Source organism: Ranitomeya imitator, chromosome 2 (genome assembly GCF_032444005.1).
Source record: "Ranitomeya imitator isolate aRanImi1 chromosome 2, aRanImi1.pri, whole genome shotgun sequence".
NCBI classification, from domain to species: domain Eukaryota; kingdom Metazoa; phylum Chordata; class Amphibia; order Anura; family Dendrobatidae; genus Ranitomeya; species Ranitomeya imitator.
Window position 1 is genome coordinate 48794798 of NC_091283.1, and position 23350 is coordinate 48818147.

General features: G+C 44.4%; 1 protein-coding gene across 3 annotated transcripts in view; it reads left to right on the forward strand.

Annotated features, from left to right (window-relative positions):
- The window catches only part of LOC138661767 (cytochrome P450 2G1-like), an 82475-nt gene that overhangs the window by 5567 nt on the left and 53558 nt on the right, over positions 1–23350 (forward strand). For 2 of the 3 annotated variants that reach the window (XM_069746669.1, XM_069746670.1), the window contains exons 2-6: positions 3497–3659; positions 6420–6569; positions 8971–9131; positions 12075–12251; positions 16622–16763. In XM_069746669.1, the coding sequence (XP_069602770.1) occupies positions 3497–3659; positions 6420–6569; positions 8971–9131; positions 12075–12251; positions 16622–16763 (793 nt within the window). The remainder of the gene's footprint in view (positions 1–3496; positions 3660–6419; positions 6570–8970; positions 9132–12074; positions 12252–16621; positions 16764–23350) is intronic. The other variant, XM_069746671.1, reaches the window with a different exon arrangement.

Sequence of the window (23350 nt, forward strand, 5' to 3'; positions counted from 1 at the left end):
AGATCTTTAATCCCCCCCTCCCATACAAACCAAACATCATCAATATATCTCATCCAACCTTGGATGAGATCATTCTGGGGGATGGGATTACTCATGAAGATCTCCCTTTCCCATGCCCCCAGAAAAAGGTTTGCATAGGAGGGGGCACAGCAAGCCCCCATCGCAGTACCCTGCAACTGCAGATACGTGCCCTGCCCGAAAACAAAAACGTTGTGCGACAAAACAAACTCAAGCAGTTCCAACAGAAGTTGAACCAAATTTCTCTCCAAATTACTTGCACTCAAATACAGTGCTACAGCCCTGATCCCATCTGCATGCCTGATGGAGGTGTAGAGTGCCTCTACATCAGCGGTCACCATTACACTGTTGGGACTCAATTGGAGATTATCCAGCCTCTGCAAGGCAGCCGTAGTGTCCTTGATAAATGATGGAAGTTGATTCACTAGGGGTTTGAGATAGAAGTCCAATACCTGAGTGATTACTTCACACAAACCACCATTGCCGGACACGATCGGCCTGCACGGAGGGTCAGTAGGGTTTTTGTGTATTTTCGGGATAAGGTATAGTGTTGGCATCCTGGGATGCATATTTCTAATTAGTTCAAGTAATCTCTTTGGGATGATGCCTTCACAGAAGGCCTTCTCTAAGATTTCAATCAATTCTGCTTGATAAGAATCTATAGGATTTAAAGCAAGTTTCTTATAGCATGCTCTGTCATCCAGTAGTTTGTAGGCTTGCTTCTCATAAAGAGTGCGAGGCCAGATGACCAGATTTCCGCCTTTATCGGCTGCCTTGTACACTACATCATCCCATTCTTTTAGGGCCTGCAGAGCTTGCTTTTCTTGTTGCCCAAAGTTGGACGACTACCTCTTGAAGCTCATCAAGAGAATGCCAAGAGTGTGCAAAGCAGTCATCAAAGCAAAAGGTGGCTACTTTGAAGAACCTAGAATATAGGACATAATTTCAGTTGTTTCACACTTTTTCATTAAGTATATCATTCCACATGTGTTATTTCATGGTATTGATGCCTTCAGTGTGAATGTACAATTTTCATAGTCATGAAAATACAGAAAAATCTTTAAATGAGAAGCTGTGTCCAAACATTTGGTCTGTACTGTATATATATTGTATACAAATCCATAGCTCAACATTTTACGCAGTTATGATGCTAAATGTAAGTTAATGTCAATGCACAGTCCCACATAGAGTGCTGTGCAAAAGTTTCAGACAGTTGTGGAAAAAATGCTGCAAGATAAGAATTCTATCTATCTATCTATCTATCTATCTATCTATCTATCTATCTATCTATCTATCTATCTATCTATCTATCTCTATACATTATACCATTAGCTTCACTGTCAAAAATTAAAAGTACTTAGGACTGTATACTTTCATTAGAATCCTGTATAATAAACTGATCATAAAGGATGCCTGCCACTACGTACCATCAGCAATTATCAGTGATCTGTGTAAAAACCCAGCAAGAAGTGTTTAATGTGCCTGCAGCACCTCCGCAAGAGAAATGAAGTATTACATTTTGCCCTTAATTGACTAAATGTAATCCAAGCACATGGTCTTTGTGCATTCTGCTCTTCTCACCAGCTAATAAATTTGGCTAGGGTTGAGCGACTTTTATTTTTATAGGATCGGTTCGAGTTTCACGAAACCCGACTTTTTCAAAAGTCGGGTCGAGTGAAATCGGCCGATCCTATAAAAAAGTCAGGGTCGGGGTCGGCCGAAACTCGAAACCCAATGCAGTGCATTGGGTTTCCAATGGTTCCCAGGGTCTGAAGGAGCGGAAACTCTCCTTCAAGCCCTGCGATCCATATTTAAGTGTAAAATAAAGAATTAAAATAAAAAATATCGCTATACTCACCCTCGGACGCGCCCTGGTACTAACCGGGAACCTTCCTTCCTTCGAATCAGCTCTTGCAGGACCTTGCGGTGATGTCGCGGCTTGTGATTGTGAATCAAAAAGACGTGAGCACAGCTACTTTGGTGCACGGGTAGGTTCCCAAGCCGTATACATATAGATAAAAAGAACCCGGCACTCAACTTTAACTCAAACTGGTGATTTTTTATTTATTTTCGTACTACGAAATAAAAAATCACCAGTTTGAGTTAAAGTTGAGTGCCGGGTTCTTTTTATCTATATGTATGCGGCTTGTGATTGGTCGCGCGACTGCCCATGTGACCGCTCGCGCGACCAATCACAAGCCGCGACGTCACCGCAAGGTCCTGCAAGCGCTGATTCTTAGGTAGGAAGGCTACCGGAAAGAAGCAGGGCACATCCGAGGGTGAGTATATTCCTATTAGGTATATACTCACCCACGGATGCGCCCTGCTTCTTTCCGGCAGCCTTCCTTCCTAAGAATCAGCGCTTGCAGGACCTTGCGGTGACGTCGCGGCTTGTGATTGGTCGCGCGAGCGGTCACATGGGCGGTCGCACGACCAATCACAAGCCGCGACGTCACCGCAAGGTCCTGCAAGCGCTGATTCGAAGGAAGAAAGGCTGCCGGTTAGTACCAGGGCGCGTCAGAGGGTGAGTATAGCGATATTTTTTATTTTAATTCTTTATTTTACACTTAATATGGATTCCGATACCCATTTCCGATATTGCAAACATATCGGAACTCGGGATCGGAATTCCGATACCAGATTCAGAAGATCGCCGACCTCATGGCCGACCCCACACAGGGGTCGGGTCAGGTTTCATGAAACCCGACTTTGCCAAAAGTCGGCGACTTCTGAAAATGGCCGACCCGTTTAGCTCAACCCTAAATTTGGCACCTACTATGGGATTCCTACTATAAACTCAGAAATGTATATGTCTGTGTACAGGAAAGATATATATCTTTGTACCATGTGAGCCAGTGGATACAAAAATATATAGAATTAAGAGTCCTCACTGGTTGATACCTTTTAATGGCTAACTGATATCTATCCACTGGCTAACACGGTACCAAGATATATATCTTTCCTGTATCCAGTTAGCCATTGAAAGGTATCAACAACTGAGGACTCTCAATTCTAAATATTTATATACGTCTGTGTAGCAATTACATCTTTACTTCAGGGATATCAACATTTTTTAAATTTTTAGGCTGGCTTCACACTTGCGTTGGGCAGAGCTGCGGAGGGCTGCGTTGTTCCTTCGTTAAGCCCTGCCCACTGCCGCATCTCTTCCATTCATATCCGCCTATGTCGGCAGGCATCCTGCGTACCTATCTTTAACATTGGGTACGCAGGCCATGCGAATGTATGCGGATGCCTACGCACGCATCGTTTTTTGACGCTGCACCGAACTGCATCGAACGCAACATATTGCATTTTGTTGCCGTCGCGCAGCGTAGAAATGAGCGCAGCCCTCCACAGCTGTGCCCAACACAAGTGTGAAACCAGCCTTAGACAGTAAATATACAGTCTTTGCCTACAGTATATCTTATTTGTTTGGAGGATAAATTCACCAGATTTTAAGATTTTCATATCTCTCTAGCTAAGTGAGACGTATGGACCTGTCTATACCCTCTATTTTTCAAACCTTCGGACCATAGTACTGATTGGGTACGATGCCGTGAAGGAAGCATTGGTGGACTGCAGTGACGCATTTAGTGACAGGGGAGACGTAGGAGCAGGAGAGCTGTTTTTTAAAGATTTTGGTAAGTTTAAGTAAATTAGTATAATAGCAAAAATATGATACTTTACCATGATATTAACCCCTTTCTGCCATCTCCCATACTATCCCATTCATGTACCCTTTGGCCCGTCTGACCATGGACAGGATAGCACATCATCGGTGATCGTCCGCACACACGGGTGGTATGTTGCCGATAGCAGCCTGGTGTCAGCTGATTCTTACAGCTCATACCTGGCACTTTAACCCCCGGAACACTGCGGTCAAAGAAGATGGCAGTGTTCTGGTGCCGGCAGAGGCATAGAGAAGCATCGAGTTGTCCTGAGGTTCTCCTTTCAGACCCCCGGCTCCAAGATGACCACAGGGTCCTTCCGGGTACGCAGGGAGGTGGCTTCTCAGTGCCTGTTGAGAGCAGGCATCGGCAAGCCTCCTTCACTTCCTGTCAGATCGCTGATCAGATACAGTGCAGGGCAAAGTGTCAGCTCAGCGATCTGACTTTATATAGTGATGTCCCATCCTGGGACAATGTAAAAAAGTTAAAAAAAATATTAGCATTTGTAAAAATATTTTTTTTAAAAATTCCTACATATAGAAAAAAATAAAATGTTTTAATTTCCAATCATTTCCGTCTGTTGTCTATTCCATTTGCACAACAGCATGTGAAATTGATTGTCAATCAGTGTTGCCTCCTAAGTGGACAGTTTGATTTCAAAGAAGTTTGATTTACTTGGAGTTATATTCTGTTAAGTGTTCCCTTTATTGTTTTGAGCAGTGTATTATCTACAATACTTGATTGGTGATGGTGATGATAGTGGGCAGAATTATTATGCAAGGGATTATTCTGTCCATGTCTTCATTTTTATATAGATTTTACAACTACAGCAAGTTTTGCATTCTGGATGAAGCAGATCAGGTGACTTGTATTTGTGTAATGAAGGGGGATGCAGACTAAGGATACAACACCCTTTATGAAGGTGTGCATCATTTTAAAGAACCTGTGGCTGGATCAGTAATGGGAACAGACCTCCACTTCCACTCAGGCGCTAGCAAGATATAGGTGGGGGACCATTATGGGCTGAAATGATTAAAGATGAGCTAACTGGATGATTACAGATTGAAGATGGACTTAAAATCAACTCCCAAACCTGCTGCCAGGTTTTTAGAAAACAAGCAGTGGCACAGGACAAAGTCTGCATCTTTCAGGAACATCATGGTTCTTCTGCAGGACAATTCTCCATCACAGCATCGAAGCCTCCACTGCCCTAAACCCTACTGAGAACTTGTGAGTCTCTCTTAAATGGGATATTTACGGTCTGGTAGAACAGTCATTTCTGCGCTATGTCTGGGGGGCTGTCGTTGGTGCTACCCAAAATGATGATCTTAAGATTGTTAGTGAAAAAAAGGGGGGCTATATTGGTTACTGAGAGTTTTCTTGAAATGTCAGAGCTGTATTTTTGTACATTGTGAGATACTTAATTATTATTTTCATGTTAGCAGATGAAAATACGTAATTGAATTGGAAAAATTTATGTTTTTTCATTCATAATAATTCTGCACATTAATAGTTGTTCGATAATTCTGCACACAGATATTCTCCTAAAAGAGAAACAATCTCATTTTTACTTTCTTAATTACCGTATTTACTTGTGTATAAGCCGAGTTTTTCAGCACTTTTTAGTGTTGAAAACGCCCCCTCGGCTTATACACGAGTCACTTGTCCCAGAGGGCCGGCGGGGGAGGGGGAGCAGTGGAGCCGCGGGTGACTGAGGCAGAAGCCGGCGCCTGTGGCTGTAACTGTGCCCACTGCTAAAGAGAAATTAATATTAATTTCTCTTATAGCGTGCACAGTGACACCCGCAGCTACCAGCTTCCAGAAGACATTCTACTCACCTCCCTGCAAGCCCTGTATCTCTTTGGTTCCGGCGTCCAGCAGCTCTTCCTGTGCCGAGAGATCATGTGGCCCTGCTCATTGGGGTAATGAATTTACATGCTTCTCCACTCCCATAGGCGTGGAGATGTGGGCATATTCATTACACTAATGAGCAGGGCCACATGATCTCTCGGCACAGGAAGAGCTGCTGGACGCCGGAACCAAAGAGATGCAGGGAGGTGAGTAGGATGTTTTTTTTCTTCTTTTTTTTAATTGGAACCATGCATACCAGAATGGGAGGGGGGGCATGCATACAAGGACAGCAAAGGGGGCAGCCATGCATACCAGGACAGCGACGGGGGGGAGCCATGCATACCAGGACAGCAATGGGGGAGCCATGAATACAAGGAGAGGGCTGAGGAAGCTACGCATACCAGGACAAGGATGAGGGGGACAATGCATAATGCATACCCTGCTAATACTCAAGTCAATAAGCTTACCCAGTTTTTCGTGGCAAAATTAGGTGCCTCGGCTTATACTTGGGTTGGCTTTTGCTTGAGTAAAACGGTATTAAGGTTTCAGGTTTATTAACCAACAACACTACAGTCTTTCAATAATAATAATAATTTAAAAAAAAATAATCATGAAAAATACAAATTGGAGAACAATTGTGCTCACAGAGTACATCTTTTTGATGTTGACCTGACAGGTGTGTAGGGCCTGTAACATTTGTCAGAGTATGGTTATCAGTTGGACACAGTAGATTGTAAAATGGAGATTTGAAACCAAGAAAACTGGCCTTTTTAACTCAAGCAGCTCTACTATAATGAGGTCTACTGTGCACATAAAGACATAGAATACAAACTTCCACAATCTAGATTTAGAAACTCTTTAACCAAATGATTGAACTTACAGGGGTCATTGCAAGCAATGGAGAAAGGTGGAAAATCCTTCGTCGATTTTCCTTAACAACTTTGAGAAATTTTGGAATGGGAAAAAGAAGCATCGAAGAAAGAATCCAAGAAGAGGCCAAATGTCTCACCGAGAAATTTATGAAGGATAAAGGTGGGTGCTAATTATATACTACACTGGCTATGAACCAGCATCTCTCAACCTGGACTATCATTTCAGAGTTTGACAACTTAAAGGGTGATAACACCATAAAAAACTCAGCAGAAAGGGTAGAAATAAATAGTTTTGTAAGTTAGATTTATTAAAAATTGTACTCCAATCTAAAAATAACAAGGTTTCCTGTTTTGAAGCAGGCACTCCCTGACATTATTCCATTCTGTCCTCCCACTGACCAATCAGCTGGCCAAGCATGCACAGTTCCTGAGATAATATGAGTTCCCCCAACTGCCCACCTCCAGTGTGTACAACGTATGTTCCCTGCGCTCAACCCTCATTGGTCTGACAGATAGCGCAGGGAGCAGATTCCCAAAAGCACGGAAGTGTGTCAGTGATTTTCCCCTTGCTTTTGCAGGTCTGACCCCTAGGTGAGATTGTTCTACTTCACAGAGCTGTGTGAACACGATTGCAGACAAACAATTCCCGTGCACACACAGGTCTGTAAAGCAGGACCATCTCATCCATCGGTCAGACTTTTTTGAAACTTCTGGATGGTTAGGAACCCTGGCCCCTAGGAATATGAAAGGATTGACTGGAAAAACAAAAGACTAGTTATGTTAAAATATACCAATTTTTGAGAATGACACCAAAATTATATTTTCACATGATCTGCTGCCCTCTGGTTTTTATTAGTGTTTGTCTGATGTTTATATCACATACAGAAATATAATTGCAATCATATTATGAGTACCAATAGGTTATATTGACAGTTAGAATGAGTTGATGCAGCAAGTCAATATTTGCAGTGTTGACCCTTCTTCTACAAGACCTCTGCAATTCTCCCTGGCATGCTCTCAATCAACTTCTGGACCAAATCCTGACTGATAGCAGTCCATTCTTGCATAATCAATGCTTGCATTTTGCCAGAATTTGTTGGTTTTTGTTTGTCCACCCGTCTCTTGATGATTGACCACAAGTTCTCAATGGGATTAAGATCTGGGGAGTTTCCAGGCCATGGACCCAAAATCTCTATGTTTCGATCCATGAGCCATTTAGTTATCACCTTTGCTTTATGGCAAGGTGCTCCATCATGCTGGAAAAAGCATTATTGGGCGCCAAACTGCTCTTGAACGGTTGGGAGAAGTTGCTCTTGGAGGACATTCTGGTACCATTCTTTATTCATGGCTGTGTTTTTAGGCAAGACTGTGAGTGAGCCGATTCCCTTGGCTGAGAAGCAACCCCACACATGAATGGTTTCAGGATGCTTTACAGTTGGCATGAGACAAGACTGGTGGTAGCGCTCACCTCTTCTTCTCCGAATAAGCTGTTTTCCAGATGTCCCAAACAATCGAAAAGGGGATTCATCAGAGAAAATGACTTTGCCCCAGTCCTCAGCAGTCCACTCCCTGTACCTTTTGCAGAATATCAGTCGGTCCCTGATGTTTTTACTAGAGAGAAGTGGCTTCTTTGCTGCCCTCCTTGAAACCAGGCCTTGCTCAAAGAGTCTCGGCCTCACAGTGCGTGCAGAAGCACTCACACCAGCCTGCTGCCATTCCTGAGCAAGCGCGGCACTGCTGGTAGTCCGATCGCGCAGCTGAAACAGTTTTAAGATACGATCCTGGCGCTTGCTGGTCTTTCTTGGGCGCCCTGGAGCCTTTTTGACAACAATGGAAGCTCTCTCCTTGAAGTTCTTGATGATGCAATAGATTGTTGACTGAAGTGCAATCTTTGTAGCTGAGATACTCTTCCCTGTTAGGCCATTTTTGTGCAGTGCAATGATGGCTGCACGTGTTTCTTTAGAGATAACCATGGTTAACTGAAGAGAAACAATGATACCAAGCACCAGCCTCCTTTTAAAGTGTCCAGTGATGTCATTCTTACTTAATCATGACTGATTGATCGCCAGCCCTGTCCTCATCAACACCCACACCTGTGTTAATTGATCAATCACTAAAACGATGTTAGCTGCTCCTTTTAAGGCAGGACTGCAATGATGTTGAAATTTTGGGGGGGTTAAAGTTCATTTTCTGGGCAAATATTGACTTTGCAAGTACAGTAATTGCTGTTAAGCTGATGACTCTGACATTCAGGAGTATATGCAAATTGCAGTTAGAAAAAATGAAGCAGTAGACTTTGGAAAAATTAATATTTGTCTCATTCTCAAAATTTTTGTCCATGACTGTACAAATAAGAAACTGATCGAATACTCACTGCAGTATTAGCTCAATCCACTGCTGATCCACTGATGGGTAGAGTTAACTTTACCATGAGCTCACATGTCACAACACACTATAGATCTGCGGTATGACTGTGTAATTTTTGCCATTGTCCATATTTTCTTACTATATGTGTTGTATTGTATAGTAATGACTGACCACATGGTTGTATTTCCCTACAGACTCTCCAATTAATCCAGTACATATTATGCGACTCACTGTTTCCAACGTCATTTGCTCCATTGTATTTGGTGAAAGATTTGACTATGAAGACAAAAAATTCTTAACCCTCATTTCACTTTTTAATGAAATTACAGAGCGGATCAACAGCACTTCAGGACAGGTAAATAATTGTATGCTATCAACTACAACCAAACTCTACGTTGTCCTATTCTGCAGTCATATTCCATTCTGTCAGACCTCTGTAACACCCCAGGTATCCGGTTGTTACAGTGATGTTGCCTTCCCTTCGAGGAGGGTGATATCATTCTTTGGAGCAAGGAGGATCCCCTTTATCAGGTAATGTACCTACATACAACACATTCTGAATTCAGGCCTGAAGGGGTAGCTCTGAACCTGAATTCAGGGGAGCTTTCCCAGCTTTAAGTATTCTGGTCTAGAGGAAGACTTAGTCAATTGGTCCAGGGAGACCACAGAGATGAGTCTGTAGAGACAATGGAGGAGTGAGGACTGAGAGCAAAGGGGTCATGCATGCACTAGAAAGTGGTGCAGTCCTTGGAAAGAAAGAGAGTTGGACAGAGATTGCCAGACAGGAGCTTGTCTGGGAACATCAGATTAGGTGGAGCTGGTAAGAAAGGAGTATAGCTGAGTAGATGTGGGATTCTGCAGTTCCTGGCAGAAAGTGGAAGAGAGCAGTGAGAGGGACCAGTGGGGCCGTGCAGCAGACGTGTGAGCTGCGGCTCCAGGAAAGGAAGATAACTTGAAGGATTGCATTTTAGTGAGCATCAGAGGAAAGAAGCACAGAAGAAGGAAAGGGCTTGGAGGGGAACTGTGACCGGGCACCCTCTGCGCCAAAGCTCAGGAACTGGGCACCGGGAGCCCGAGGCATAGGACATTATGTAATTTGTCCGCACCCACACCTTAAGGTGCAGCAGTGCACGAGGAGCCCAGGTTGTGATAGAGACCCTATAAAAATATCGAAGCTACCGCCTCACCAACACCGGAGCTACCGCCTCACCAACACCGGAGCTCCTGCAACCCTCAACCTACTGTCTCCTTCCCCACCATCCTGTAGAATATAAGCCCGCAAGGGCAGGGTCCTCGCCCCTCTGTATCAGTACGTCATTGTTAGTTTCTTTACTGTATGTGATATTTGTAACTTGTATGTAACCCCTTCTCATGTACAGCACCATGGAATCAATGGTGCTATATAAATTAATAATAATAATAATAATAATAATAAAAAGACTCACACTGCCCACCATATGGGTAACTGTCCCAGGACAGGAGAGGGGGGACTTTGCCAGCAAGCTACAGGCAGCAGGGACCTCGCACACCAGCATGAGTAGGAAGGCTTACGGACCTCACCTGGTAGAGGGATCCTGTTTATGGTACCCTGGACTGTGGCCTACTACCACCAGTAAACCAAATCAAGACATTACAACTCTGTGTCCTCCATTTATTTTCTGGCATACACCATTCCTGCCTGGCACACTGGGAGCCCTGGGGATCTCGCTTCACCTGTGGCATGAGTCAATATCTTTGCTGCATTACCATCACCCCAGAGGACCCTGTTAAGCAGCGTCGGTCCCCGCTGACCGAGAACCACAGGTTGCGTCACAAACAAAAACTTTATTAAACCCTTTAAAGACCATTTCCCCCTTTCCCTTGAGCACCCAGGGCCACGGACTGGGTCACTGCGACTGTGACCACCTCTTTAATTGTGACCGAATCCGGTAACCGAGTACCCCACTGCCCTGGCGGGAGACTCATCTCCATATCGGTATCTTGACAAAAAATAGGGGGAAATAACAGGGAACATGGAGCCCGATTCAACAAGACTGGCATTTATTTTTAACATTGACCTTGATGAAGAGAAAAGGTGTGTGACGCTGTAAGAATCTGGCTGCACTCGGATGTCACCCGAGTGCAGTCCTAAAGAGCATGTAGATTCTAACAGTGAAAAACGGAGAGTGGACCCACTGGACCGTGATGACGAACCCCTTTCGGACGAGCTGACCAGGTGGACCGCCCCCTATACAGGGAGAGTTAGGGGCAGGCCCGTGAGGGACTATCGCCACGGAAGCTGGAGGGTCGACTGAGATCAGATGGTTACACAGCAGGCACAAAGGGAAAGAGGGGACAGAAAGGAACTACTGAGACAAGGGAGAAGATGGGAACGCTACGGAGGCACGGAGGCTGGCAGGACAAAATGGAGACACTGAGGCTGATGGGAGCAAGGAAAAGATATAGGAGCCGGGCAGGTACCGCAGAGGAAAAGGAACTGAAGGAACAAGGCAGGAACACAGGAAACAGGCAGGCACTGCAGAGGGCGGAGGAGACCCAAAGTCAGAGAGCTAGGAACGCACAGAGACCACAGGTGGCCAGAAGCACTTGTAAACACAAATAAACATCAGGCACAGAGAAGCAGCAGGAAGCAGTTTACATAGCAGCATGGGAGCTACTTCCGGGTTACAGTCCTCCAGGATGACGGAGAGGACAGGAAAGAGCGCCAACAGAGGAATCAGATGTGTGCACGCGCAGAGCTGAATGCGACGCGCGCGCGCACCAGGCGAGCTGCAGTGGGGAGTGGCGGCGGCAGCAACGGCATGACAAGGTGGAGTCCAAGGTACTTGAATGCTTAAGAGGGGCACACCTCTTAATGAATCAAGTGAGGCACAAGGTGGCATGCACCTCCGTGTCCACCTTGCCACAAAGCTTATTCCAGTTAGAGACCGTACTAAGATTTGTGGCATAAGTAATGCTACCATTCATCATAAATTGGACGAGACAGGGTTGTCTTGCTCGTCACACCCCACTCCCAGGTTTGCTTAGTTTGTCAGAACTGGGCAAAATGGTCTTTGTTCAAAAATTGGGTCTTTTTGAAGCTTTTTATGCCAGAATTCTGTCATGAAAGTTTTGTTGAATTGGGGCCATGGGCCATTTGGAGTCTGAAATCATGGAGACATGTATAATTTTTAAGTGTAGATTCACTGAATCATCAGCAACTTCTTTTCAAAAAATAGGACATAGAATTTAAATACGACACTGACGTAACAAAATAATAGTAAAATCATGTTTTTCTATCACTTCTTCTCTTAATAAGCTCCTCATCATGTTCCCAAGAATAATGTCCTACATTCCTGGTCCTCATCGGAGGATCATTAAAATTATGGATAATTTGAAACAATTTATTAAGGAGATGACAGAGACACATCGAGCCACCCTGGATGAAAACTGCCCTCGCGACTTCATAGATTGCTTTCTCATGAAGATGGAAGAGGTGCGTTTCTTGATAATGTTAGATATTTTGATATTTGAAGGAAATTAAAATTCAACTAGCTTTGCAAAACAGCATTGAAATAAATGTGAATGGATTGATCTTCAGAAAATTGACCTTGAGTCAAAGCTCCTGAAATATGCAGAAACTCACAAGTTCAAATCCAAACATGCAAATTCGCCATTTAGCACACTGCTGAAGGCTTAGAAAGTGGGATAATGTCAGGTGCAGCTGCACAGGCTTCCCGTTAATGTTCTTCAGCTATCACATTACTTAATTCAGCCAATGAGGAAGGTTATCACGGCTACTATAGAACATGGGGGGAGGCCAGAAAGCACAATATGCGGCCTGTACTGTGTAGGGACAGGAAGTCATAGAGCACTGCTTTTTCCACGTAGGGATAAAAAAAAAAACGAACCTGTATTTGATGCACTAATTCAGTGCTCAAGTACCATATATACTTGAGTTTAAGCTGACCTGAGTATAAGCCTACATTTGCTACGAAAAACTGGTTAATCTTATTGACACGAGTATAAGCCGGGTATGCATTGTCCCCTCATCCCTGTCCTGCTATGCATGGCTCCCCCTTCCCTGTCCTGGTATGAGTGCCTCCCCATCCTTGTCCCTGTCTGCATGCCTCCCCTGTCCCTGTCATTGTTGCATGCCTCCCCCTTTCCTGTCCTGGAATAAATGCATCCCCGTCTTTGCCCCTGTCTGCATGCCTACCCCATTCCTTCCCTGTATGCATGCCTCCCCCGTTCAGTCCTTGCATACATGCTTCTCCCGTACAGTCCCTGTATGCATGCCTCCCCCGTTCAGATCCCCTGTATGCATGCCTCCACCATTCCTTCCCTGTATGCATGCCTCTCCCATTCAGTAACTGTATGCATGCCTACCCCATTCCTTCCCTGTACACGTGCCTCTCTCGTACAGTCCCTGTATGCATGCCTCCCCCGTTCAGAGCCCCTGTATGCATGCCTCCACCATACCTTCCCTGTATGCATGCCTCTCCCATTCAGTCCCTGTATGCATGCCTCTCACATTCAGTCCCTGTATGCATGCATCCCCCATTCAGTCCCTGTAAGGATGCCTCCCACGTTCCATCTCTGTATGAATGGCTCCCCTTTCCCTGTCCTGGTATGTATGCCTCCCCTTGTTCTGTCTCTGTATGCATGCCTCCCAGTTCTGTCCCTGTATGCATGCCTCCTTATTCCCTATCCCTGTTTGCATGTTTCCTAATGAAAAAAAACAAAAAAAACAATCATACTCACCTACCAGCGCGCCCCGGGTGCTGGCACTGCTCGCTCTGGCCGCTGATGCCTGCCTGCAGTTCTTCCTGTGCTCAGCGGTCACATGGTACTGCTCATTAAGGTGATGAATATGCGCTCCATGCATATGGGAGTGGAGACACTTCCATATTCATCACCTTATTGAGCGGTACCACGTGATCGCTGAGCACTGGAAGAGCTGCAGACAGGCACCGGCGGCTGGAACGAGATGCAGTGCCAGCACCGAGGGCGAGCAGGTAGGTGAGTATGGTGTGTGCGCCGGCTCCTGGAACCCGCTGCTCTCCGCCCCCCCTTCCCCCACCGGCTTTCTGTTATGTGACTTGTGCATAAGCCGAAAGGGGCATTTGACTAAAAAAATGTGCTGACAAACTCGGCTTTTACAGAATGTACGGTATATTAAAAGTGTGATGGGAGTGGTAGAGATATATAGTGAAGTGCTGGACCTGTATTCAGTGTGACTGCGAATTGATTGATATGTGATAATTAGTGTTGAGTAGGGTTGAGCGACCTTAACTTTTATAGGATCGGGTCGGGTTTCACGAAACCCGACTTTTTCAAAAGTCGGGTCGAGTGAAATCGGCCGATCCTATAAAAAAGTCGGGGTCGGGGTCGGCCGAAACTCGAAACCCAATGCAGGGCATTGGGTTTCCAATGGTTCCCAGGGTCTGAAGGAGCGGAAACTCTCCTTCAGGCCCTGGGATCCATATTTAAGTGTAAAATAAAGAATTAAAATAAAAAATATCGCTATACTCACCCTCTGACGCGCCCTGCTTCTTTCCGGCAGCCTTCCTTCCTAAGAATCAGCGCTTGCAGGACCTTGCGTGACGTCGCGGTGACATCGCGGCTTGTGATTGGTCACGCGAGCGGTCACATGGGCGGCCGCGCGACCAATCACAAGCCGCGACGTCACCGCAAGGTCCTGGAAGCGCTGATTCGAAGGAAGGAAGGTTCCCGGTTAGTACCAGGGCGCGTCAGAGGGTAAGTATAGCGATATTTTTTTTTTTAATTCTTTATTTTACATTAAATATGGATTCCGATACCGATTTCCGATATTGCAAACATATCGGAAATCGGGATCGGAATTCCGATACCACATTCAGAAGATCGCCGACTTCATGGCCGACCCCACATAGGGGTCGGGTCGGGTTTCATGAAACCCGACTTTGCCAAAAGTCGGCGACTGCTGAAAGTGGCCGACCTGTTTCGCTCAACCCTAGTGTTGAGCAATACCTTCCGATATTTGAAAGTATCGGTATCGGATTGTATCGGCCGATATTCGAAAAATATCGGATATCGCCGATACCGATACCCGATACCAGTACAAGTCAATGGGACACAAATATCGGAAGTGATCCTGGAATGGTTCCCAGGGTCTGAAGGAGAGGAAACTCTCCTTCAGGCCCTGGGATCCATATTCATGTAAAAAATAAAGAATAAAAATAAAAAAATATGGATATACTCATCCCTCCGGCGTACCCTGGACCTTAGCGGTGTAACCGGCAGCCTCCGTTCCTAAGAATGCAGGGTGAAGGACCTTCGATGACGTTGCGGCTTGTGATTGGTCGCGTGACCACTCATGTGACCGCTCACGCGACCAATCACAAGCCGCGACGTCATCGCAGGTCCTTCACTCGCTCATTCTTAGGAAGGGAGGCTGCCGGTTGCAGCGGTTACAACCAGGGTGCGTCCGAGGGTGAGTATATCAATATTTTTTTTTTTATTCTTTATTTTACACATGAATATTCATCCCGATACCGATTCCCGATATCGCAAAAATATCGGAACTCGGTATCGGAATTCCGATAACGTAAATATCGGCCGATACCCGATACTTGCGGTATCGGAATGCTCAACGCTAGTGATAATCTGTAGTAACAGAACCTTAATCAAAGCCTTTTTTTAATTCTTTACCTACTGTAAAATAGGGCAATATTAAACCCCACAGTGTCATTTTTTATATTAATAGAAAATACTGCATCCATAGCTTATGAGTCATAGAAAGTATGATTCTTGCAACATAAGATGGGCAAGCCACATTTTTTACATCCTCAGGGTATGGGCACACGCTGTGGATTCTCTGCTGATCCGTAGCGTTTTTTGCGGTGCAGAAACGCTGCAGATCCGCAATTGATTTACAGTACAATGTAAATCAATGATAAAAAAAACTCTGTGCAAATGGTGCGGAAAATTCCAAGCGGAAACGCTGCGAATTAAAAGAAGTAGCATGTCACTTCTTTTTTGTGGATCTGCAGCGTTATTGTACCCATTCCATTATAGAAAACCGCAGGGGTAAAAAAAACGCTGAAAATCTGCAAAAAATCCGCAGCAAAACTGCACAAAAAATGCTGCGGATCCGCACAAAAAATGCGACAAATCCGCAGCTGCGTTTTCTGCCACGACATGCAGAAATTCTTAAGGCTAATACACAACGTGTGCACATAGCCTCAAGAAAACTATCTTTAATATGCGAATTGTAAAAAAAAATGTTTTGTATACTTTGTTGTTGTAAGGCCGGGATCACACTACATCGAGATACGGTCGAGTCTCGACGGTTAAAACCAAGCTCTGGCATCGGCACTCCGGAGCGGAGCGTGCAGCTCCATGTATTGCTATGTGGCTGCATGCTCCGCTCTGGAGTGCCGGTGCCAGAGCTTGGTTTTAACTGTCGAGACTCGGCCGTATCTCGCTGTGTGTGATCCCGGCCTTATAGTCCAATGTTAGACTGGAACACATCACTCAAATACAGCAGTTAGGTACTACTGGTTACCATCTGTTTTTTCCTAGAGAGAAAGGTTGAGGTCACTTGGACATTACTAAGACTTTATAAACCTCAAAATACAGTTCAATACAGTCCTATCAGATGTCACAGTTTTATACACGTTTTCTGGGCAATTAGAGGCTTTTTAGTGTCATGATTCACAGAAAATATATTCACCATGAATCAAACCTTTCTGCAATATTCTGAAATCCATCATTCCATTTCATTGCTCTTGTTTTGACTCTTATTTCATCTTTAAAGAGCTTAAAGGCTTTTGAAAAATTTTCATATTTAAAATAATGGTGAGTTTTACTTATTTTTTGTAGGAAAAAAAGAATCAAGATACAGAATTTTGTGAGGAGAATCTACAGGCAACAATAACAGACTTATTCCTTGCTGGAACAGAAACCACAAGTTTGACTCTGAGATACGGTTTTCTCATACTCATGAAATATCCAGAAATACAAGGTAATAAATTTAATGTATTTTTATATAATTTAATAAAGTCCTCTCATAGCATTATGGCACGAGTAGTGGTAGCACTTTAGCACTGCCCATCAGGGTACATGGTAACTTTGAGGATCTTGTTATAGATTTTGCATTGGAGCCTAGGAGTTTCATATTGAAAATTTTAATGCTATCTGTGTTTAATTTGCTTAATAAAAAACATAAATATGATGCTGAATCAGTTCACACAGACAAGACATGAGTTGGGATAGTCAAGGAGTCCGAGGTCAAAAGCCAAGAGGAATCGTCGTAAACAGAGGGAAGAGATAAAAGCATAGTCAGGTAACGGACCAAGGTCAAAATACCAAGAAGATAGGAGATCAGAACACAAGGGTTAAACAGACGAATGGTCATAGCAATGTCCGAGGTTAGGCAACGAAAGATCATCTAGCAAAATATTAGGCACAGAGAAAACCAACCACACTTAGATAAAGCTACGTTTGGCAGAGGTCTGATACTAACAGCAAAGCTAAGTAGCTGGACAATCACCTAGGACAATGAACACATAGAGACAGCCAGCAGCTCCCAGTCTCAGACTGGACAGCCAAGCTGTCAACCAAAATGCCCACAGCTCAGCACACCCCTGCACTAGACTGGTCACTGAGCTTTCAAAGTACTGACAGCTTCAGCACCATGAACCTCAACCTTCTCTCTGTGTGATGCCATATTGTGTCTCCGTCTGAAATGCTTTTTGCATAAAATGGCTTGTGATGAAACAACATAAGAAATTTAATCTCAAGAATTTTATTTAAATCCACAAAAAATATTTCTATGGAATTGGAAGCACAAGGAAGTATTTAATAAGCCACAAAACACAGCCTGTGGTCTGTGGTGCCATTGCTAGTCTCTAGTCATTGATAGTCTCCAACAATATGGCTAAGTAGTTTGCTGTCAAATCAGAGCAAAGAGGAGCAGCTTGGGAGCAGGGATGAGTAAGTACAAATGATGCATTTTATAGCCATCTGTGACCATCATATATTAGGACAATGGTGTTCCTTGACCACTAATTGTCACTTTATAAAGGTGTATATTAGTTGTCAGTAGCTGCCTATGAATCCAGCTCTCTCCATTTCAGATAATGGGAGTTGCCAATCTGTTGTATAACAATGATATTACACTGGCAGTCTATAATGGAGAAAGTCACATGCAGGGTCTTCTCCCCTCTGGAGTACTGATTAAGAGAGAGAACCCACCAGTCTCCTAAAGGTACAGTAGGAGTCTGGAAGTGGAAATTGCATCTATCATACATATGGATACTCGGGGGGTCAGCGGGTGCTGTAGTCCGCTAGTCAAAACTACATGGACTATGTATCATCCCAACCAATGCCCGCTCTCCTTTTACCGTGACCATAATTCTACTCAGACAACGCAGCGTGAGGGTAAAACAGTGTGGCAATACTTTATTGAACCACAAAACAGACAAATAACACCTATAACAGTCCCAGCAAAATACCCAAGATGGTGCAAAATTAAAGAGACTCACACTTCCGTTGACTCGCCGGGAAAAGAACAGCTATGATTTCAGAGCTTCCAGGGCCAACTATCCCAGCTGTGGCAGGCACAGAGAGGAGTCAATAATGTAATAATAAGCTTAGGAAGCTGACAGTCCATTGAGGTACAACACCATGTAGGAGGGAGGGTCACAACCTGGCTTCTCCAAATATTTCCATGGAATCAGGTGACGGTAGGTCCAATTATATCCAAGGATTCAGTGATGGTCAATGGAGCAAATGTGTATTCTTTCAGCCTGAGGCATAGTCCCCTAAACTGGCATCCTGTAGAATGTCAAATCTGTGTCCCTTGTGATTGGGCCATGATGTCTTGGCTTCTTTATTGTAGAGTGTTCCCCAGTGTGTTTTTGTAGGGAGTCTCTGGTTCTTTGGATCTCTTGGATGTTTTGTAACACAGGCATATCCCCTTTTTATAGTTCACAACTGTCATCCTTAATGCCATCATCCACAGGTCAAGTTGAAGTGGTAATGAGGTTATCACGCATAATTTGATTATTTATATTTTACCCTTCAATTATTAAAAGTCAACAAACTGCATGGCCTGGTATAATGTGTAATCAACATATTAGCAAACATCTTTGTTCAGTGACTTTGCATCCATGTTTTGCAAAGATAACAGTACAATAAACTGTGGGAGCTGATATAAGAGGTAAATAACAAGTTAAAAATTTTAATTCAACCTACAAGAATAGTCAGAATAAAGATAACAGTTTATGACTCCTGCATTATTGAATTTATGTCTGGATAATTAAGATTAAATGCCGTATCGTCACAATGCACAGGCCCATTATGGCATATTCTGTTGGTTCTTTTGATATTGTATAAATGTCTCAATTTTTAATATAATTGTTTTACTTACTTAAATACTTACTTAAATAGCGCCATCATATTCCACAATGCTTTACATTTTAATTTTTACATGCGTTACCAATAATTATTGCGGTGTGCATATGCATTATATTTTTACTCTAGGTTATATTCATTAGACAGCATGGGGATTGCAAATTACTTCTTTTATCTGCTATAGTTGTGATATGAGCACTTTTTTATAACATAAACTTTATTGTTTTGAGAGTAAGACGATACATTGACAACAGCCATACAAATAATTCCAATCATTAACTAATAGTACAAGATATGGTCAATATTCCAAACTATTTCCATACAAAGAACCAGAAAATGTTTAACAATAACCCAGACTTACACATATAACACAAATAATTGCTCTTTTTGGTAATGTTAGTTATGAAGTGCTCACCTTGACAATTTGTAATGTTACTTAACAAATACCAGGTATTCTGTGCTGCCTAATTGTAAACAAAGGATTATAATGGATATTTATGTTAGGAGTTTTAATTTCTATCAATCACAAGAGTACTTCGAGTAAATAAACCATTTTTCCCAGATAACTTTAAAATATTTAACCCTGCCCAGGCGACTGGCTATCATGTGTTCTATAATACAATTATAATGAATTTTTCTCATTGTCTCCTGCAGTGAAGGAATTGTAACACTTTTCCAATTCTTTGCTATATTGACTCTTGTAGCTGAAAGGATGTGGCATGTAATTACTGCATCCTCGTATTGGAGTAGCTCCAATTTCAGAGATAAGAAAGTTGTTACAGAATCCCACACTATGTCATATCCCAGTTGTTAGGTGTTGAGTTCCCGCCGCTGCACAGGAGGAATCACAAACCATGTCCACTACGGTCTCCCATTCTTCCCCAGCCACAGTGGAACCTGCTCAGCGGAAACATCGGTCCCAGTGTTTGGCTCAAGCTGATAATATGTGACTGATTACTTCTGCTTTTCCAGGCTCTGCCTTTGTAACCAATACTGATAGGCAGCATGCAGGCCTTTCTGGGACTAAGTGCCGCTTTTCTCATACTGAGCATGCCCACGGGACAACCTCCCTTTGGAGGTCGGAGATCACATGTTGAGGTCCTCTTGCAGCTCCTATTGGACCATCTGGATGGTCCCGGTGTGCTACTGCTATAAAAGGTGTGTAGATGAATGTCTGTCGATGGATGAAAGCTCTGAATTAATCCCATCCCTAGTGTTAATGACTGCTCACGAATGGTGGAAGCTACCTACCGACCGACAGCGCTAACCGGCACACTCAGTACAGCGTCTCTTTGCAGTGGCTGCCAGTGTGGTGCTGTAAGCACTCTTGTGCGGTAAATTATTATATTGTTTCTTCTCTGACACCACGGTAGCAGTGTCGAGTGTAGGAAGTCTAGAGGAACTCTTCTCAAGTCTAGGAACTGGCTTCTGTGACTCTAGCTTACACTCTCTGCACGGTCTCTGTGAATTAACAGGGTTCGCTTCATTCTTACTGGGTGAAGTTAACCTGTGTATTTTCTCTATACCGCCATATAGTCCGCCATTACCGAGCAGCAGGTGTCATCTCTGCACTGTGGACACCAGACTGCGAACACACCTCATATTCTCTATTATTATTTGGTGCATTCCGTCAGTCCTAACATTACACTAGCGCCAGGGTCTGACTAGTAATGGCGGACAAACAGCAATTACAATGGTACATTCAGCAGCTGGAGGGTAGGTTGGCGGCTCTTGAGCGCACAACCTCGGCTGTGGATGTTACCGCAGTCTCTGTGCAGGATGCTAGCTTGGCTGCAGCCAGTTTGTCCATTGCCAACCCTGCTCTGATGTTATCTCGTCTCCTGTTACAGGACAAGTTTGCTGGAGACAGTAAGCTGTGTCGGGGATTCGTGAGCCAGTGCGCTATACATCTTGAGCTCCTGGCTGCACGTTTTCCCACAGAACGGGCTAGAGTTGGATTTATTATATCCCTTCTGTCGGGCATGGGGTTGGAGTGGGCAATGCCACTGTGGGAGCGTGATGATCATGTAGTGCAGAGTGCTTCAAGGTTCCTGGACACTCTGAAACAGGTCTTTCAGATCTGTGTCACCCATGATTCAGCGCTTCAACTGTTGGCATTGACACAGGGTTCGTCCTTGGTCAGCTATTTTGCCATCCACTTTCCGACTTCAGCATCTGAGCTGAAATGGCCGGATAAAGTCCTGATTCCAGTGTTTTGGAGAGGAATAGATGACCATGTAAAGGATGCCTTGGCCACTAGAGAGATTCCCGCTAAACTGGAGGAGTTAAAAGCTTTATCTACTCGCAAAGACCTTCGTTTTAAAGAGCGATGGTTGGAGCGAGCCCAGTGTAGACAGAGGTTTCAGTTAGCGCCTACCTTCGCCAAACCTCTGGAGTCACCTGTCCAGGCTTCTGAGCCCTATGAGGCCATGGAGGTTTCTCGAGCAGGTCCTAAGTCTCGGGCTGCTCGAACACCCATGGTCTCTAGTGTCTGCCAGCAGTCAGGACATTATTCCAAGAATTGTCCACAGCGGCACTTTTTGCCCTTCCACTTTTACGGTTGAGCGGTTGTGTGGAGTCCGGGGCGGAAGGAAATTTCATGTATTCTTCCTTCACCCAACGGCATACAATACCCCTGGTTATGCTAGCCAAACCAGTGACCATAAGAGTGTTGAATGGGTCGGCACTACCTACACAGATTACACATCAGCCTATTCCCTTTTTCACTCTCCATGTCTCCATCCCATCAGTAGATCATTTCCCTTCTCGTCATTCCTGAGGGAATAGACGAGATTCTTCTAGGGATACCATGGTTGCATTACCACTCCCCACATATTGAGTGATCCTCTGGGAGAATTCTGGGATGGAGTAAATCTTGTGAAGGTAGATGTCAGAGGGAGTGCGTTCAGGTTGCCACTACAGAGATACCCGCAGATTTTCTCTCTCTTCTCAAACATTACTGGTCTTATGCGGACGTTTTCCCCAAGAGACCTGCGGACACCCTTCCGCCTCACCGCCCATATGATTGTCCTATTGACCTCTTGCCAGGGGTAGAGCATCCTCGGGGATGTGTCTATCCCCTGTCTTTTCTAGAGATGGAGGCAATGTCACAGTACATCGAGGAGAATCTGGCAAGAGGATTCATTAGGAAGTCAGTTTCACCTGCGGGGGCGGGGTTCTTCTTCATGCAGAAGAGTGGGGAATTACGTCCATGCATAGACTACAGGGGTCTTAACGCCATTACCATTAAGAACAAGTACCCTGGCCCCCTGATATTTGAGCTTTTCTATAGGCTCCGGGGAGCAAGGGTATTTACTAAGCTAGATCTGCGGGGTGCTTACAACCTGATTCGCATCCGTAAGGGGGACAAGTGGAAGACGGCTTTTAATACCAGAGATGGGCCCTATGAATATCTGGTAATGCCCCAGCCGTCTTCCAAGATTTTGTGAATGATATCTTCCATGATATGCTCTCCACCTCGGTGGTAGTCTATCTGGATGATATTCTCATGTTCTCTCCAGATATTGATTCCCACCAGAGAGATGTTTGCAGGGTCTTAGACCTCCTATGGGAAAACTCCCTCTACGCCAAGTTGGAAATGTGTGTGTTTGAGCAGGAGTCCTTGCCTTTCCTGGGCTATATCATCTCAGCCCGGGGACTAGCTATGGATCCTGCCAAGCTACAAGCAGTGATGGACTGGCAGGAACTTCATTTTCTCAAAGTGGTACAGCGCTTTATGGGGTTAATTAATTATTATCGTCAGTTCATTCCACACTTCTCAACTTTGGTAGCTCCCTAGGTAGCCGTCACCAAGAAGGGAGCAAATCCCAAATTGTGGTCAGAGGAGGTCTCCAAAGCCTTCTTATCTGTTAGTCCCACTTTGTTAGCGCTCCCATTCTACATCGTCCCAATGTAGATAGTCCTTTTATTATTGAGGTGGATGCCTCATCTGTCGGAGCTGGAGCGGTCCTCTTCCAAAAGGATGCTCAAGGTCGGAAGCATCCTTGCTTCTTTTTCTCCAAGACTTTCACTCTGGCGGAGAGGAATTATTCCATCGGGGACAGGGAAAAGCTAGCAATGAAGTTGGCTTTTTCAGAATGAAGACACATCCTGGAAGGGGCTCGCTTTCCATTCCAAGTCTACACTGACCACAAGAATTTGGTATATTTGCATACAGCCCAGCAGCTGAATTCT